The sequence below is a fragment of the Onychostruthus taczanowskii genome, unplaced genomic scaffold, assembly GCF_017590055.1.
Source record: "Onychostruthus taczanowskii isolate IOZ18803 unplaced genomic scaffold, ASM1759005v1 scaffold48, whole genome shotgun sequence".
In the NCBI taxonomy this organism is placed as follows: Eukaryota; Metazoa; Chordata; class Aves; order Passeriformes; family Passeridae; genus Onychostruthus; species Onychostruthus taczanowskii.
This window is the reverse complement of record NW_024502347.1, coordinates 4,751,311-4,770,859: the sequence shown is the minus strand read 5'-3', so window position 1 is coordinate 4,770,859 and position 19,549 is coordinate 4,751,311. Positions and strand designations below refer to the sequence as shown.

The 19,549-nt window shown below is 32.1% G+C and overlaps 1 protein-coding gene across 1 annotated transcript in view; it reads left to right on the top strand.

The window, feature by feature from the left end:
- Nucleotides 1-19,549, top strand: part of GRIK2 (glutamate ionotropic receptor kainate type subunit 2) — a 347,507-nt gene that overhangs the window by 193,973 nt on the left and 133,985 nt on the right. The window contains exon 10 of the mRNA XM_041414905.1: nucleotides 7,121-7,327. Within this exon, the coding sequence (XP_041270839.1) occupies nucleotides 7,121-7,327 (207 nt within the window). The remainder of the gene's footprint in view (nucleotides 1-7,120; nucleotides 7,328-19,549) is intronic.

Genomic DNA, 19,549 nt, shown 5'->3' with positions numbered 1-19,549 from the left:
GTAACTTTTTCACTATTTATAAGGACTATTTACAAGTGATAGAAAATCTTCGGAAATCCTTCACTGTCTTTATTTTACTAATTGAAAAATACACACCAGATATGTAAAATGGAACACGACTGACTCACTTTCAGATGCAATTTCTTGTTGTGCTAAGACAAGCACAGATTTGCCACAGCTTCCTCTTGTACTATTAATTATAGTAATGGTCCGCTATAGTTATAATTTAGTTTATAAATTTATAATGCCTTGTTTCTTTTTTTTCATGAAATGTAAATGAATGTCATATATACTCTCATAGGAAAAGCATATCTTCTAGAGTACTAATGTTTCAATTTTCTCCCCACTGACTTTCACATGCTTTCTACATGTAAAACGACTGCATTATCAAGTAATTTTTTTTTTTTTAATTCCAGTTGACCTCTCATGCTCTCTATACTGCTATTGCTTTGTGCCAGATATCCTGACTAGGATTCTTCTTGGCACTTTTCACTGATCTATAACTTTAATTCATGTGAACCTAATGGCTGCTAGAATTCCTGCTTTACAGAATAAAGTCCTGTCTCTGCCAGTGACCTGCTCCCTTTGTAACACAGTAATGAACCAGCCTTTGTGTCTGCAGTCTTCAATAGCCGTCATTGTGCGCTTGATTCCAGATTGTCATAACAATGCTGCGACAAGGATCAATTCCCACAAGATTACATAAGAAACACTCAATAATTTAGGCTGTTTCAAGTTTGTTTGTGTTTTAACATCTGCCTGTTGATGAGGTTTGAGTTAATATACTCCAAGTATCATATTGCTCTTATATAGTGATACTGGCATGATTTTGGTTGAAATAATTAGCTCAAGAAATGGTAAACAGCACAAATGTAAATAGCAGTACTGCCAATGAGCACTGATTTTAATCTGGTAAAACTCGCAAAAGAAGACTCCTGAGATTTAAGAGAAAAGGTGCCTTCTGTAATCAAGGATACCCTTTCTCTTAAGAGTTAACTTTTGGTTAGTGGTCTTTTATAAGTATCCATCCTCTTTGCAGGTGTCTAAATAATGCAATATAAAGAAAAAGGACTTTAAATTGGTGTTACAAGTTGCTCACTTGTAGCTGCCTTTTTTACTTCAGTTATTGTTTAGTAAAAGTTTTGGTAATTGCAGTTACTCTTTTCAGCAATGAAGAATGATACTCAGAAGAAGTGGTACAGATTGGAGGAGCTGTACTTGGAACAGTAAAAAGAACCCATACCATTTTTGGTGCAGAAACACATGTACTAGATTTATTTGCTAGTTTTGTCTTTTTTATGCTTAAAAAATTCATTTCTGTTGAACAGAAAACATAATACTGAATATTCATTTTTGTAGCAATGCAAAAGAACAATATATAATACTAAAGCTCTTAAAAATATACCCACATCATCAGCTTTTCTCTCCTTTTTTGAGTCTGCAAAATCTTGCTAAAATGAAAAAAAGAAAAGGCAATTCTAGCATTTAAGCTGTTCATATGGTTTTCCTATGATTTTTTTTTCACTTTGAGAATTCCCTACAATTGTCTATAGTAGACTGCCAGCTGGGGAGCCTTAATCATTTTTCTCTGTAGTTTGCCTTAATGCTCATTTTTTCATTTAAATATCCCAGTCTTTCTTTTATTTTTAATTCTGTTTCTAAAATTCAGAGCAATATCTTTTTCTTCCTATATTTTGCAGTTATTTAGATCTTTACATCTGTAAGTTTACCCTGCATTTCTACTGGTGGCTGAGTCTCTAGAAGAAGAAAAATATATTGATGGTAAAAATAATAAAATATAAACTGTGATTCATAAATTCATCTACTTTAACTAAGGACAGAACTATGTGCAGCTTTTTGTCTTGAGTTCTTTGTAACGCATTTTACATGTAGCTAGCTAAAAGATTATTCCTTGGTTTCTCAGCAATTCAGTGCTCTATTCTGGACAGGGACAGGAGTTCTCAGGACTTCAACCTGTCTCAGAAATCCACCTACATGTAGTTTTTGTGAAGAAACCTGTCTGGTTTCCAAGTTCTGAACCCATAGCAGCCCCAAGCACCAACTGAACATGTCCACTGGAGAGATAGCCAGGTCTTTTTAGGGAAGGGGGGAAAAGTTTCAAAAATAGTAAGTATGCTGGTTTTTTATCTTTTATAATTACAGCTTTGGATACATCAATCCTTTTGATACTATTGCTTTGTTTTATTTTAAAACTATCTACATTGAAACTTCAGAATATCTTTCTCATTTAAAAAGTCTACTTTTTGAATATTCTGCATTTAGAAAAACAAACCAAACAAAAAAACCTACAGAAAACAAATTTTCAAATTCAGTAATAAGGATTTATTATTATTTGATTCTCCTAAATTGACTCCTACCAGAACTCTGAAACATTTCTTCTCTTTAGACTTTATATGTAAGTATCTAAATATTTTTTTTCTTGTATATCTTCTACTTCCAACTTGAGAGAGTTTTAACTATGGAATTCAATTTCCATGTTTATAAAGGTATGTGCATGGTACTTAGGGGTTTTTTTAATGCTAATTTCACACCAGCCTGTACATGTTATCATACTGGTTCTTTTGCCCTGTTCTTCTGAAATAAATGCTTGTTTCCTTTCTTGTGTAGCTTTTATGTACTTTTCTGTATCTGCTTACATCAAAGCTCAGAAAAGCTCACAGTTGTCAAGTTTAATTTTTCCAAGGAATGTGTGAAAGTTATGAAAGGTGTATGATGTTCTCAAATTTAGTAGTTTTTGTTAGTTTGCATTTGAAAAGTGAAATTACCTTTTTTTATTGTACTTCCTTTAAAAAGTTGGTTTGAAATAGGAACGGAATTAGAAGGAATACTCATAATAAATTTTTAAACAATTTTGCTTAGTTCAAAGTATAGTATTCCCACATTGTATTTTATTGATATATACCGCTTTCTCAAGTGGATAGTGCATAATTTCTCTCCCTTTTCTCTTGGATGCCCAAGCTTGGCTTTTCAATGGCCAAATTTAAAATTAATATATAGTAAAAATATTACAATTAAAAGAATAAATTTAGGCCTTCACTTTCTATTTGTTGATTTATTAAAATTCTTTTGCTTTGTTTTGCTTTTCTAAATACTGATAGTAATAAATTTTAAATTCTTTTTGAGATATTCTATTCCATGTTGAAATTATGAAGGAAAAATTTACATGTAGATTAATATTATTAAAAATAAAATAGCTTGAAATTTAAATTTGGTTGTAATTTCTAGTAATATCTTTGTAGCTGAAATACAATATAACTCACAGGAATAATTCAAGTAAATATTTATTGTTCAAATCTGACAAGAAAAAGAGGAAGCTGAAAAAAATTATTTTTTAGAATAAATGTGTTTTTATTCAAGCATTAGCTGTACATTTTTAAAACTAAAACCAATCTGTAAAGTTACAATAATAATTACTTTTCAAAGATTTATCTTCTATTTGCAGATATGGTTTTTAATTTACCTGTGATTCCACTGTTCATTGTAGCCATAGCTTTATATGCATTATATGCATAAACTTAGCATTTTAGGTAAGTTTATTTTTCAGTAAATTTTCTCAGAAAAATTATTTGTTGCATTTACAAGTTTATCTGCATTCTCACTTAGAGCTTATCTGGCTTGGGATGGGGCTCTTCACTAAAGATATTTTAGTTTTATGAGATATTAAATGATAACTTTGATCTTAAAATTTTGTAACAAGCTAACCTCTTGTTAATTTAGTGTAGCAATATTTCCTGGAAATGTTGTGTCTTCCTGAGGATTCATTCTGGAATCTACAGTCAGTGTTTAATCAGTGACTTTTTGTTACCAAGCTACTCATGTCGTTCCAAGCAATAATAAAAGCACTTACGGAGGGTGTTTCCCTGATTTCCTGGGGAGATGTGTCCAGTCGAAAGACTTAATTTCAGCTGAAGATGTTTAGAAGATTTCAAGTACTGGCTTTGTGATGTGGTCTAGTAATTTTTAAGGGTCATGTTTTCAGGAACTGAAGGAACAAAAATAAATTGTGAATAATGCTAAACTAAGTATAAACCAGCTGCCAATCTACATATCACTCAGTTTAAAAACTCCACCTCCCTAATCAATGATAATTGCCTAGTAAATAATTTTGGTGGAAGTGATAATCAACCAAGAAACTATGGTGATTGTACATTTAATGAATAGAGACTTTCCTGAGAGTTTGTTTAGCAACTAGTTTTATGTTAGCCCATTATACAAGTTTAAAGCTTGAGCAAATGAAGCATGTAAAACCCTTTGCATGCACTTGTTCAGAATACCTGAATGCCATGTTCAGTATTTAGAATGTGTATTACTTGAGGAAGAAGCAAAGTAGAGAAGACATTGGGATTAATAAGAGTTATTACAGATGAAGCTGCCAACACCAACCCTGCTCAAGTTAAGTCAAAAATCACTTTACCTAGCAAGTGAAAGGTCTGAAGAGAAAAAAACCAAATGTTTTGTATAGTAGAAGACTATAAGAAAAAGTAGCAGTAAGAAACAACTTAATGTAGGATTAGCAATGCATTAAGAGAGTATTAATAACTTAATGATCAGTCTTCTCAGCAAAAGTTGAGAATCGTTAAACAGTAGTACAGATACTACTGTAGGCCTTATCCAAATTGGCCAGAATAAAGAATATAAATTATATGGAGTTGCAGCTAAGAATTCCAGAAAGGATTGCAGGATTTTTTTATTTTTTCTTTAACAAAATATAAAAACTCCTCAGCAGAACAGATAAAATGTCTGATGATTTCTATAATGATCTGATAGAAAAATATGTAGGAATGTATCAATGAGCTGAATTGCTCAATGAAGAAAATTCTGCTGTACTCATTAAGTAAAGGAGAATTAAAAGCATAAATTGACAAATATATGTCCTCCCTGATATTGCACATACATAAATTCTGTCACAGATAACTCAGGATTGCTTGGAATGGAAGACAGAGACAAAAATGTTGTCAAGAATCTTGCCAGGATTCCAGAGACTGGGGGATGTGTAAGACTGTAAATATCAACTCTGAGAGCAAATGTCTAGGATCTGTGCATATGAGCATTCCAAGCTACATTGGAATTCCTTCATGCCTACAGAACAGGCTATGACACTGTGCAAGCACTGCTCAGCAGTAATGAAAATATTCCTGTGTTATAACCCTGATATGAGCACAAATCCAAACCATACTAGTTAATGTGAAGAAAATTGCTGCCCCTCCAAAAAAAAAAAAGCACAATATGCTTTGTCATAGCACAGCTAAATTCAAACCATACTAGTTAATGTGAAGAAAATTGCTGCTCCTCCAAAAAAAAAAAAAAAAAGCACAATATGCGTTGTCATAGCACAGGTTCTGCTTGGCCAGTGGTGTGATTTCTTTAAGGAATTGTAATTTCACCTGAAAAAATTGTTTTTCTTACACTTGTTATCTTTGAGATATTTAATATCAACTTCCCAAGTTTATTAACAACTATTTTCATACATATCTTTTGCTCTGACACCGTCTCTGTTTCTCAAGACATATTCGGTGATCCTTGTAATTTAAATTGTTTTCAGCTTTCACGTTTTCTGCTAGGTCTTTGTTCTTGTCAGTACTACATCTTGAAGAGCTCTTCTGGAGTTGTTTGTTTACCTGTTGTTTGAGAAATTTCTGTCAAAACATCCTAGTAGTTTGTCTGGACAATATATTTCATGTATGTTCCTTGCTAATCATATAAAGATCTGTGATGTACTTTCTGAAAATATGGCTGTAACCTTACTTATTTCAATAGGAGTATATAACTATTGAAGCTCTTTTAAGAACAAGATTCTTCCCTGAATTCTCCTTTTTATTTGTTTGGGTAAAATCTTATGTAGCAAATTTCCAGTTATATGTGGATATAACGTTTAAACCATGGGAAAGCTCAAGGTAGAAGATTACATTAGGAGTGCTGACTTACTAGAGCAATCAGGTGCCTGTGGAATGAGGCGCCTTTAACCCCACTGAGGGCTGATGTGGGGATTTAGGACTGTAAGAATTTTCTTAAGTTGTCCTGAAGAGTTTATCTGAATATTCACTGAGTCTTGTGTTTGGTGCAATGATTGAATATACTATTATTTGTCTTACCTAACTTGGTTCTTTTTCCTTTTAATTATAAAAAAATGAAAAGAGTCTCTCACAAAAGTGAGTGAAAACCAAGTTGTATGTTTAACCTAACAAATACAGCTTGAATATTGGTTCTGTATTGAAGTGGCAAACTACTAATTGTCTTTTGTATTTTTCACTTTAATTTTCTATTTGAAAAAGGTTACCCTATGCTGAGAAATGGATGTTAAAATACTGTTTTGCAAACTGTAGATTTTCTTCCTATAATTATTATTTTTCTGCCAATCATTTTTATTTATTTGCTGTCTGTCTGCACACCAATTAATGCAAAAAGTATTACATTGTAATTTGATTTAAACATTAGAAGATAAATGCTTAAAGAAATTTAATTCAGTTTTGATGGAATGTCTATCATAGAACTTACTTTTTGAGTAAAGGTTCTCAGGTTTTGCTACAGTCTTGTAAATGGCAGCCTATAACTTGAGGCAATAAAGTAGGTGCTTTCACTGACTTATTCCTTCCCATATGAGTTTTTTTCTGCTTTGCCTAAGAAAGCATTGAGAAAACAGTTTAAATACTTGTATAAATAAAAGTGTAAAATCTAATACCTAAAATATTTAATTTTTTTTGGAGTTTTAATGAAAGTTTTTGCACATTGTTTCTGCATTTTAAAAGGCTTACGTTGACCATCCAAACAATACATTTTATGTTACTATATAATGCAAATAGTTAAGGAGCACATTTAAATTTAGTGTGTACATACATTCCTTGAAGACATGTCTACAGTGTTGAGAGTGTAATTTTTTCCAAAAAAAAAAAAAGACAAAGTGAATCTTTGAAAATATATGAAGACTTCAGACACACAGAGGCAAAGCTAAAAAGATTCTGGTTTTCATATTATTTCGTTGTTCAGGGAGTGATGGCATGAGTGTATGCATATGTAAGCACATGAGTGTCAATTTCTTAAGGCTAAAATGAGAAGAAAGGTGTGGGGGCACTCATTATCCATTCTGTCTTGATTCTTACAGGAAGAGCCGTATGTTATGTTCAAGAAGTCTGACAAACCCTTGTATGGGAATGATCGTTTTGAAGGTTATTGCATTGACCTCCTCAGGGAGCTGTCTACTATCCTTGGATTTTCCTATGAGATTAGGCTGGTGGAAGATGGAAAATATGGAGCCCAAGAAGATGCCAGCGGACAGTGGAATGGAATGGTTCGTGAATTAATTGATCATGTAAGTCAACTTTTACAAGCTTTCAAATATGTATTTAGTTTTCAAACCTTTCTATAAAAATTGTAAAACTTCTATGATAATTCCATTTGAATACTACTGCTTTTGAAAGGCAGGTGTTTTAAGAATTGATGCAAGTAGATTGGTATCCATTATTTCTTTAGTGTAGAATTTGTAAAGCAAAGCATCTCTGTTTTGCCCATTGGCAATGTTTGTTTTGGTTTGGCTTTTCTGTAGAATGTGTCTAAGTCAAGATATGAAATAAAGAGTACTCAGAATTTATTTATGAGAGCATATGTAAGAGGTTTTATAACAAAATTTTGTTTTATAAAAAAATTTGCTACAGCGATACAAGTCAGGTCTCCTTTTCTAATGGTGGATCTGAGATTTTGTCTAAGAAATTTCTCTGCATGTAGTGTAAACACACACATTATTTGATATGCATCTTTCTTGAAATTTTAACAATAAAGTGCAGGAAGAAAGAAAAAATGTCAACATATACTGATAAAACAAAGCAATGTCACACCAGATAACATTACAATTGGCTGTAAGTGATTAAGGAAGGTATTACTTCAGATTCTTCAACATGTGCTTTCTCAGTTGGTCATGCCAGTTGAATTCAGTCTCTTATAAAAATTTCATAAATTTAAAAATTATGTCATTGTTCCTTTCTGCACTTATTTAGGTGAATTGTTTGACAGCATTTTCTCTATAGACACGAGGTCAAAGATTGAGATGAAACATGTTCTGCACATCACTGTCATTTCAAATAGATAGAAGACTAGTTAATTCAAGTGGAATCTCTTAATGATGGCAAAAACCAACATGAATCACTTGAAAAAAATATTTACTTATCTTGTTTCAATTTGCTTTAAGATTTCAGCAGATGGGCTGAAACTTGTGCTAATCAAATTATTCGTATTTACTAGGAAGGTTGTGCTTCATGCTTTTCTAGTAAATGATAATCTGGTATTGGTGTTGCAACAGATGTTGAGTATGCCTGGCTTCACACATTTAAGAAGAATGCGTGGGAGTATTATAGTTATGTTATCTTTAAATGTGTGTATTTATAATACCTACTACACACACACACATAGAAAGCAAACTTATTTTGCTGGACTCTCTGTCTGTCTCTATAAATGTGCATTTTTACACATGAATAAGTGCATAGGCCTGTTAAATTATTAGATTTGATGCTTGTTAGGTAACATTCTCATCTGGAACTAATTTTCCATGATTGAGGTAGATGTTGTGGAAGTATTTATTCAGAAGCAAATATAAATCACAGTTTTATACACCTTTTATTTTTCAGCCTTAAAGCATTCTTATGAAAACTCTAGTATGACCTCCTAAGCTTTACACTAAGATGATCTTGAAATAAAATGCATTTGAACAAGTTGCAGAAGTGTCAGAAACAGTAGCTCTCCCCATCTTTCATCTTCATAACACAGAATGAAATATGTAATCTTTTTCCCATAAATAATATACAACTAAATGCAGATTAAAATTTATTTTCATTTATTTCTTTTTGTTCTATTCAAATTATTTTACTTAGGAGTCAAAAAAGTTTAGACACTGTGTTAGTACACATGGAAAATGTAGTCCAGCTACCTAATCTGGACCGTAATTTTCATTAGTTTCTCTCAATTTAAAAATTTTTGCTTTAAAGTTTTCTCCAGTTTTATCAATTCTTACTTTATAATCTATTTGAATACATGCAATCTACTTGAATATATGCAATTTATTTATATACCTGTGCCCTTTATTTACATGCATGTTATTAGTAAAATTAGGTGCATTTTACTAGCAAGCAACACTTCAGACCTCAAAAATGAGGTGAAAGAATTTAGTGAAGAATCCAGACAGACTCCAGTTACCACACTGGGTGTTTCCATATGGTTCGTACTTCACATGCTCCATTAGCTTCCAAGCCCTTCTTTTCCCTTAGAGAATATTTTTAAATTGTTGTAAATGTTTTCTTTCCCATAAAGTAATTTAATAAACTCAATTTATTTATTTTTGAAAGTTTAAATGATTCTGTATTTTTCAGCTAGAGTTTCTAATTAAAATAGACTACAGAATAAATACGGCTCTTAAAGCTGCCATAGCATTTAAATCTGTTGAAAAATGGTTTTAGAAATTTTTTTATTCAGATTGTTTTTTTTAATCTGTCAGTTAAGTTCAGAGAGAAAGGTCACTGTGCCGTAGTATATATGTTTGCAAGGGTAACATGTAAAATGCATAATCTACGAATAAATGAAATGGATAATTTTGGTATATTATATGTGTAGAAAGGAAAATGCACCATTTATATAAAAGATTAAAAGTACCAAATAAATCTAAGATTTAAATAAACTGTTGAAATCAGTATTTAGTCACTTTCCATAATTGCTGGGGCTCAAAAATCTAAATAAAATAAAGATAGTGCTATCTGAGTTGAACTTACTATATCATGTCAGTCTCAGGATTTAAATTTCATAGTATGAAAAAAGACTGAAGTGTTTACATCAGGCTCTGTTTGTTTTCAATCTCCTTTCCCATAGTTTTCTTGTGTTTCTTCTTTCCTTGACTGTTTTACTTAGAGGTCACACCTGAATTCTTATATCAGTCTCCAAACAATAAGTAGTTTGTTTTTGAATTTGTGGTAAATGCTGTCAGTGAAAATTATATAGTGATTCCTTCCCTTTGAAAACTGACAATGAATTCTTGATGAGAAAAACACACTGGTCTCTAGAGTTGCAAATGTAAGACAAATATTTGCTAGGACAGCAAATACAGATGACACTTCTCTATGAATAAATTTTGAATTTAATTTCTCCACTTAAACTCTCTGATTTCTTTGCCACAATTTTTCATTGAGTATTTTACCCTCTTCTCAAGTTAGTTCAACATATGAGTGTTACATAATTAAGGGGGGAGGAGGAGTTAAGTTCCAGGTATCTCCATTCTTTATGGATGAATTCTTCATAAAAAAAGTATTTCTTGCTGCCTTTGATCCAAAAAGTTTATTAAAGGATAGATTTATTGAATAGGTTTTGAACTGAATCATAAATTCTGGAGAATTTCAGGTTGTTCTTGAGTGCTAAAAGTTGTCATGTCACTGTGTTATATTGCATGCGACATATAGTTTAAAAATGTAAGTTATATTTCAATATAGCTAGCACAGACAGATAGAATGAAAAGATGTCATTTTATTTTTAGAAAATTAAAAATCCTACTTTACAGATCCAAAAGTACTCAGAAAATTCTTAACACTGGGTTCCAAAACAGGAAAAAAATACTATTTTATACTTTGACAGAGCTATAAATGAAAAATCCACAGGGAAATAATTTATTATAATATGTATATAATTAAGAATAACTATTTTTGAGGGGTTCTTTGAATGAGTCTTCTACAGCACAAAGCTTATGCATTACAAATACATTTCAAGGCTTACAGATCTTTTATGATTCATAAATAATTAGAGAAAAGGTCCAATTTTTAGATCAAGATCTTTGATCATATATGAGGATTAAATAGGAATTTTCTTTGTCTCTATGAATAGGATTTTCAGATTGGAGGAATTTTACACAGCTGAACATTTAGAAAGAACTTTTGAGTTTGAGTTAACATTAGACATGACATTTTTTACTTCACTATATTTTGAATTTTTCATAATCAATATCAATTTTTCAAAATAAATACACAACAAATTCTTACATTTGTAAAAATAATAGTAGTAGCTTTTTAATCTTTTAATAACAGCATAGATGTTTATATAATTGGTTTAAATAATTTTTGTGATTTTTCCTCCAATAACCTGTTGGTTTCTTTCTCTTATTTTAAATTAAGGTCCTTATGATTTTGAACACCTATAGCCAAACCCTTTGTATTATTGTGTAGAAGTGAAAAAACCCCTTGTAATAACTGATTGTGTTGATGTTTGGTTCCTTCCTTTTTGAGCCAGTGAAATTTTAATTTCTTCCACCTTTTCTTTTTTCGCTTCCTTCTGTTACAAATGTAATTTCATCATATTGTTTGGACTCCACCTCTTTCCTTCATACTTATAGGAAACCCTACCATATAGAGACTCCTAAGGAAAGGCTATGGAACATCACTTCCCTCTTTCTTGTAATTTTCATGCAAAAGGCCTGACAGTTGAGATTTTCAATACAACAGAGGATAATTTAGCTGTGGTTTTTTTTATTAGTAAAAATCTCAGAAGACTTGATAGTAATAGGCAATTAGAAAATCTTTAGAGGAGGGAGGGAGGGAGGGAGGGAGGGAGGGAGAGAAGGAAGGAAGGAAGGAAGGAAGGAAGGAAGGAAGGAAGGGCAATGTTTCTCTTTTCATCGTTATTAAATTGGCTCAACAGTAACATCAGTTTACTATCAGTGCTCTTTAAAGCACCATGTCAGCTTCATGGCTTCCTGGTTTTATTTCTGGAACTAGAATCTGCAACTGCATCTCAGGTGTCATATGATGAAAATTTCACTCATGCTAAAGGTTTTTGATATATAAAAACATTTATCTCTGATGCTTTGATGGGTAATAGACCATAAATAACATAATGTTTTGGCAAGTCTGCAGCTCAGCTATTGATGCTTGAACCAGCAACTCTGGTGAATATACATAGATGGTAAGCTGAATGACTACTGATTTCCACTAACCCTATTTCAATGTTGTTTTTCTAGCATCTTGACATTTTATTTTTACTTCTTCTCCTAAAAAAATAAGACACAATTCACTTTTTCCTGTTCTCTCTGTAAAACAAAATAAAATAACATATAACAAAATAAATGCTGCTGTTTTGCTTCAGTTTTATTTTCATTATTTGTTTTTATTTTCAGCTTTTTTATGTTTTGCTTATAATTTATCTCTTTCCCCGTTCTTATGTTTAGCTATTTGAAAGCCATCTCTTATGAGTGGATTTTTATCCTTGGTATTTATTTATTTACCTTGCAGGTTAAGCATTATTATTCTATGCTGAAGCTTTCTTCTCTGAATTTCCAGTAATCATTATTAGTTACATTTATTAAGCTATGTTGGAAGTCCAGCACAACTGTCTCTTTAAATAAATAATTAATTTGCATTATTCAATATTCAAAAATATATTCCAACTTCTTCCAGTTATTCTGTATTATGATATATCACCCATGACTATTTAACTGTTAAGTGCCTGTAACATACCTTCATACAAACCATATGTGTTTTTGCTGTTTCAAGTATTCATATCGGCTTCCAGTTTTATTGTTTGCATGGTTTTTTTCCTCATTAAAGTAGCATCTCATTTCTGTGTGAAACATGTCCTGGGGTCATAGAATAATTTCTTATGATAATTTGTAATATGCCAGAAAATATCACTTGTTCTTTTAGTGTTTTTCAGTCTAATTGCTAATTCATTAATCCACAACTTCAAGTGCTCTGACCTTTTATTTCCAAAGTAATTTGTCTCACGCTGGATAAGCATCAGTGTGTCCCTGACAAGCAACTAGTCATATTTCATCTGTTGCTTTAGATCCTTTTTCACTTAAAGCAAACTGTATATATTCATAGACTCACAAAACCTCTCTTCAAATATTTTTCATGTCTGAATTTATCAATGTAATTCATTCAAATTTGCAATACTATGCACCTTCTGTTTCTTTTTTGTTTATTTGTTTGTTTTAAAATAAAGGATCAAAGTGATGGTCTTCTACATGACAATACAATTTCATTTCAAACGAACAGCTAAACATTCATCTCTATGCTCACAAGTCGACAGTTTTCATGGCTACTTTGTCACTCTCTAATAAGGGTTATATATGATATTCCATGGAAAAATGTCCAAGCAGATCCTAACTCAGCAAAAGTTATACAGAAAGTAAACTTCAGGTAGAGATGCATAAATCCACAAAAAATTCCAGGGAAATGTGAAAAAAAAAATCAGTAATCTAATATGCCAAAGAAATACTTATCCAGAAGTTTAGATCAAGTTTGCAAAAGTATGTACTAATTCAGTAAGGAACATATATATGCATATATGAATTTCCTATTAAATTTTTACTGATTTCAAGTACAGGACGGATGAAGATGTACTTTCCAACATAACAGCAGTTTTAAGAGAGTAATTTGTTTTCCAAAGAATAAAGGATTTCCAGACACTCTGTACTTAGTAAAGCAAGGCCCAGCAAAATTTCTAATAACACAGTCAGGCATAGAGAATAACAAAGTATTAAAATTTTTTCTAAAGGGTTATAAATGTTAAATCATTATTTTTTGAGCTAATCATGTCCTATGCATCCTAAGGAAACTGGATGAAAAATTTTAACTACATTCTCAGTGATTTGACACCAAAGGTGGCAGGGGACTTTGACAGTAGGGTCTTCAAAGTGCTCTGAGATGTATGCTCTGAGATGTATGGAATTTTTTTCTGGAGATCTGTACTCCAGGGGTAGTTTATTTGAAATGTCTTGACACTAAGAGTAAGTGAATATTGTTGTCTTGTTTGTTTAGCTGCAATATGACTATGTATTGTTCTTTTACAGTTAGGATGTTATGTTATGTTAGGATGTGCTAATGCACTTGGGTTTATATAATTAATTTTTAGTTACAGAGAAATATTGTACAGAAAATAGTTGTAATTAACTTTCACTGTGCTGCCAGCAAAGTGAATCATAGCCAATCAAAGAAGTGGCATTAAGTTTTTCAAATGAAATGCCAGACAATAATACTTTACCTCAAGCATCATCTATGCTTACAGTAATGATAATGAATTGATTGGATACAGGATTAGAGCTGGAAAAATTACATTTTTCATATCCTCATACCTTTATCTGATCTTTTACTTTTGTTGTTATAATGATAGTAAAGAATGGTAGAAAATAACATTGGGATCTTTTTTTTTTTTATGTGTATGCCTGCTGAAGTAAAGTACATGAGAAAAATAGAATTCTTTAATAGCAGAGTTTATGTCTATTGGGGCTTATCCCTTTTATTAGGGATTATTAATAATGAGCCAATTTGTCTTTTACTCATCTCCAAAGAATTTCAACATATCTCAAAGTGAATGTTTCATGAAGGATAGGGAAGAGAGGCTGTGGAAACCTTGACTATGTCAATTTTCATGGAAACACCATTTTGGTGATAGAATTTCAGGATGTGCTTATGGGAGATGTGTCTCTGGGAATGATGACCAAAACATGTCATCCATACTGTTTGGGAAAATGGAAAGTATCAAGTCTGATATGTTATTCTCAGGGCAACAGGATTATTTCAGCAAAGAGCAGTGGCATGTTTCTGTGGTGGCTTTTCCTAACTGAAGTCTTTTCTTTGTTATTACACTGTACCAAAAATATAAGTGTAGATCTTCCTCCAGTTTTTTGCTTTTACATTTTGGAATTATGAAATGTTACAGTATTTCATTAGACCTTTTGATGACCAGAAGGATTACTTTCAACCTAATGTGAAGATCATAAGACATGGGAGTGACAGGGCTGAATGCTGCACATGATATTTGAACTAGTTCAATTATTTTTCTATCCAGAAAAACTAAGTTTAATTAGAGAGTTCCTGCTGGTTTAGTACTATCATTCTCAGGGCACTGAAAATCAGTTGTTTAAGAAAATTATACAAATATCAAATAGAGTTAAAAAAAGACAGTGGGTGCAGCCTTATATAAGTCAAAATACGTGAAATGAAACTGATTATGTGTGTCTTAGAAAGGAAATCGTGTTACTTCTGTTTTTTATTTGATATTTGCTACACTTTTCTAAAAGGACCTCTTTTTGTTATTGTTTATAATAATGATCAATTTTAGTTAAGTCTAAGACCCTGGAACTTAATGATTAATTGAGAATTCCGAGAGGTAAATTTTGTCCATATTAATAAGTTTTACTCCATTAATTAATTAATTAAACCGATGAAATTATAGCTTTCAACAATTGTTAATTGAGAATTGGTAGTCAATAAGAGGTGGCATATTCTGCAGTGATCTACTTCCATCCAAATTCTATGCAAAAGTGTTATTTGATTGCATTGTGAAAAATTGCAGATGACAAGGTAATACAGAAAAATGGGATTGAGTAAAATTTGACACAAGTCAAAATTTATTGTGTGATGAAATGAGTTCACTGAAATAATTTGATAAAACCTCATCCATCTGAGAACAGAAATTATGTAAAAATTAAAAGATCTAAGAATTTTTTTGTCCTGAGTGCAGTAACTGAAATTCTAGGTGACAGCTGGTTAGCAGCTGGGAAAAATCCCGACACTTTCAGGAAGTTGCAGTAAATCTGGAAAGTATAACAATAAAAATATTTTCTACAAAAAAGGAATAAATGTTACCTGTGTACTTTATTTCAAGAAGGTGTATTTCAGCATGGTGTCTGATAATTTTAATGTTTGTTAAACATCTCTAGTACAAAATAACAACATTAGAAAGAGCGTGTAAAGCAGCAAAGAAGAACTGAAACATTTTATTGTAACTATTATAATTTTAATTTTTTTTTCTTAAAGGGGGAGTCTCCCTTTCCTGAATTATGAGACACAGTATCACACAGTCTTGTCAATTTCTTTGACAATTTCCTCTTTCTGAGGGTATGTGAATCCTGCTCTTCTAACAATTAGGAGAAACCTTTGTACAACATTCCTGAAATGAAGAGATAAAAACTTTTTTTTTGATACTGAAATGAATAGTCACCCATCTTCCTGCTAAATATAGTTTCATGGTCTACTGTCTCTAGTCCTTTTACATACAATTTGCTTACCTGTTGATTAGACTGAAGTTGGTTCAAAATACTTTAGTGAAAGTCTATTGTAAATCAACAGACAGAAACTATATCTGCTTTTAATGAGTACTCATATTACATCTATTCAGCTATTAAATCTTATCCATACTGGCATAGGCAAATGAGAATTGACTAGCATAATCCTGAATAAGAGAAAATAATATAAATTAACTAATTAGAGAGTTCCTGCTGGTTTAGCACTATCATTTTTCCTTGACTAAACATTCATGTAATAACAAAGGAGCAAACAGAAAACAATACCAAAGTCAGTTCTAGACAATGCTATGTTGATCAAAACATATGTTTTATCCTATTTAAGTCACTGAAGGAAGGATTCCATACATTCCATTTTTGTCTAATTGAATTCACATTGAAAGCTGTTTTCTATGGTAGTGGACAGAATGCAAATTTCCTCTACAAAACATTTTGCTGTTAAAAAAAAAAAAAATCTTCCTCTAGGTAAATTATCATGTTGATTTCTAGATCAGGATCCTCTCTGAAAGGAGAGTAGATGAAAAAGCCATTAGTTACCACTGCTGTTCAAGATTTTGCCAAAAAACAATTAACCATGCTGACACAAGAGGTTCTAAAGCAATGAAATCATTGTGTAATATTACTGTCAATGTAATGAATTTGAGTAAACCTCCAGTCTTCCAGTGATTTCTTGTTGCTGAAAAAATTCTGAGAAGCATCTCAGCAGTTACAAACATACGTGTTAGGTGAGCCAGTATCTATTGAACTGTCTTCATATGTCACTTTCTTATGTTAAAGTACTTTATTATGTTAATAAGGTAGCAAGTGCTACTGTTCCATCTATAAGGGATATTGTTAGCAATTAAGTTTAAGTTATACCAATCAGGATCCCACAAATAAGAAGTTATGACATCTAAATTCAGCTACCAAATATGGATTTTTTTTTTTTTTACTTGCTGGTATATAACTCACATTTGGCAAAGGTAATAATTTCTAGTAGCAGCTTTCCAGGACCTGTGAGGAGGTTATCAAGAAGTTCCACCTGGGCTTTTCACAAAGGAGCCTGGCAGGAAGAGCAAAGGCAACAAGCATAAACTAAAAACCTCCAAGGGTGGAAATTGCTTCTCTGAAACAGCCTGCTCCACTGCTTGTCTGTAGAAACTTTTTCACTTTGTGGATAGACAAGCAGTGGACCAGCTTATCTGGAAATATCATGTAGTCACCTTTCTTCGAGGTTTTCAACACTGACTGGGTAAAGTGCAGAGGAAACTGTCTCAACCATGTAGATGTTTTGAACAGAAAATTGCACTAGACACCTCCTGATCTCACCACACTTGAATTGTACTACGCTGCTGTGAAAGGTAGTAGAGAAACAATTTCTGTCAAAGTAATTTAAGTGGCTAGTTATATAATAAAAATAGTGATAAAGCCCTAATAAGTTCCTAGTGGTTTCAAAGGAAATGAGGATCTTGTGATAAGACTAAAAATTTCTTGTGGGGTATAAAATTTTCTATAATGTAGCAGCATGAACAAGGCAGTTTAGGATAGACTGTAAGCTTAAAAGCAAATTACAGATCTTATCTTTTCAAATCAGCGGCAGGGAAATGCACTTCTGTGAACAGGAATAATGCATAAGGTCTCTGTGCATTAGGAGTGTGTTAGACAGGTTTAAAGAATTGAAGCTGTGCTTTAGCCTTCCTCTTTTATCTTGGCAATGCATTTTCTCCAAAGGGAATGTAACTGAAATTCAACTCAGGTTAACAGTCTCAAAAATTTGGGCTGAAGAAATTGACATATTGACTTAGGGTTTTAGGCTGAGGAAACATAGTGGATTAAACAAAAGCTTTATGAAGTTTGTTTTTTTTTTGCTTTTTTTTTGGTTTTTTTTTAGGGCAAGTTCCTTTATTTTCAAGAATAATTGCAGGCAATAAGTGCATTGCTACCTGTAGAGAAGTAAAATTACTTAAATGTCTTTTCAGTGTGTGTGTAGTTTTGTGTATATTATACAATTACAATATTATTATACTGATTGACTGAATAAACAACTGAGAATCAATAGTGTATGATTCCCTTTGCATTTTTAGTATAAACACTAATCGTTGCTAAATCCATGCAAAATGTTAGGAGTAAAATTCTTACCAGAAGACTCTACTTACATTGTCTAAAATACTCAATTATTTTGGTGGAATATTGTGTAATTATAGTGTCTAATTAAAAATAGCTGTTAGCCATTTTATTGTTTCTGTGTCTAGATTGTATTTAAATTCTTCATTCTTTTGAATAAGATAGGTAAGACAAAAGCTTTTCATAATTATCAACAAGAGAAAATTCAACTAGTGTTTGTTTTACCTTTCCCTGGTGTTGTTAGTAGAAGCTATGAAATCCTTTCAAAATTCTATTTTCCCCAAAATTATTGTGATTGTTTCTCCAGGTTTTATAGAGTTAATTTTCACAGAAAAAGCACTATTTTCTGCAAATACCAAATTTCTGTGCATGTTATGGCCATACACTACTCAACACTAAAGTGCTGATTTCTTGCTGAAGTTATTTGTATCTGCAAGCATAGATTGAATTCAGTATAATTTGCAAATCTCTCTTCTTAGAGGTTATGTGCCAATTTTCAGCTGTGTACAAATTAAAAAAAAAAAAAGTCTTCCCTTTTTCTCTTTGAATACTACTTGATGTAAAACAATCACTGAACAAACTGCTTGGAAGCAAAATGTAAGGTAAGAAACAAAGGAGGATTACTTTAGCCTACCTTAGGCACTTCTGTATCAGAAATAAATCAGGGTTACCTTGAGGTTTTGGTGAATGAGCATCCTACAACTGCAAATGGTAGCAAGACAGGAAAGCTTTATGCATGTGTGAATGCTTATCCTTTGTCCCCACCTTGGTCAGGTAGGTGTTAGGGTCAGGGTTATTCCCATCTGTATGTATGGATGAGCTTCTGCTACTTTCATGGAATGCTTTACTGCCTTACTGTTATGATCAAAGGGGTGCTTCATTGCTCAGCCGGTTTGGTCCAGGTTTATCAGGAGCTCCCAAGTTCCCGAGGTGTGGTATGGGATAGGAAAGGAGAGGATGCACAACTACAGCTTATTATCTGCAGTGCAGTCCTCTAGCACATCACAGACTGGGTTGCACAGCTCCTCCATTTTGCTCAGGACCATGCCTTTTGTTGGAAGGTCCTTGTCAGACTGTTTCTAATCACTATTATAACCTTTAGTTGGTGCAGAATTTTTCTTTGTGGCAACTAGCTAACCTCATCAATCCTTGGATGCTGTCATAAAAAATTTTTTCATCTCAAGAAAGAGTTAAGTGCTACTATAGATTGTGTTTTCAGATAAATATACCTTTCATTCATTTAAAGAATAGAAGCATGTATTCCTTCATTATAAAAAATAGAATCATAGATCACTGCCAAGTGAGACAAATATTCTTTGTAATGGAACTTATCAAAAAACCATGTTAGGATACGCTAATTTGTTAATGTTGTTAAAAGTT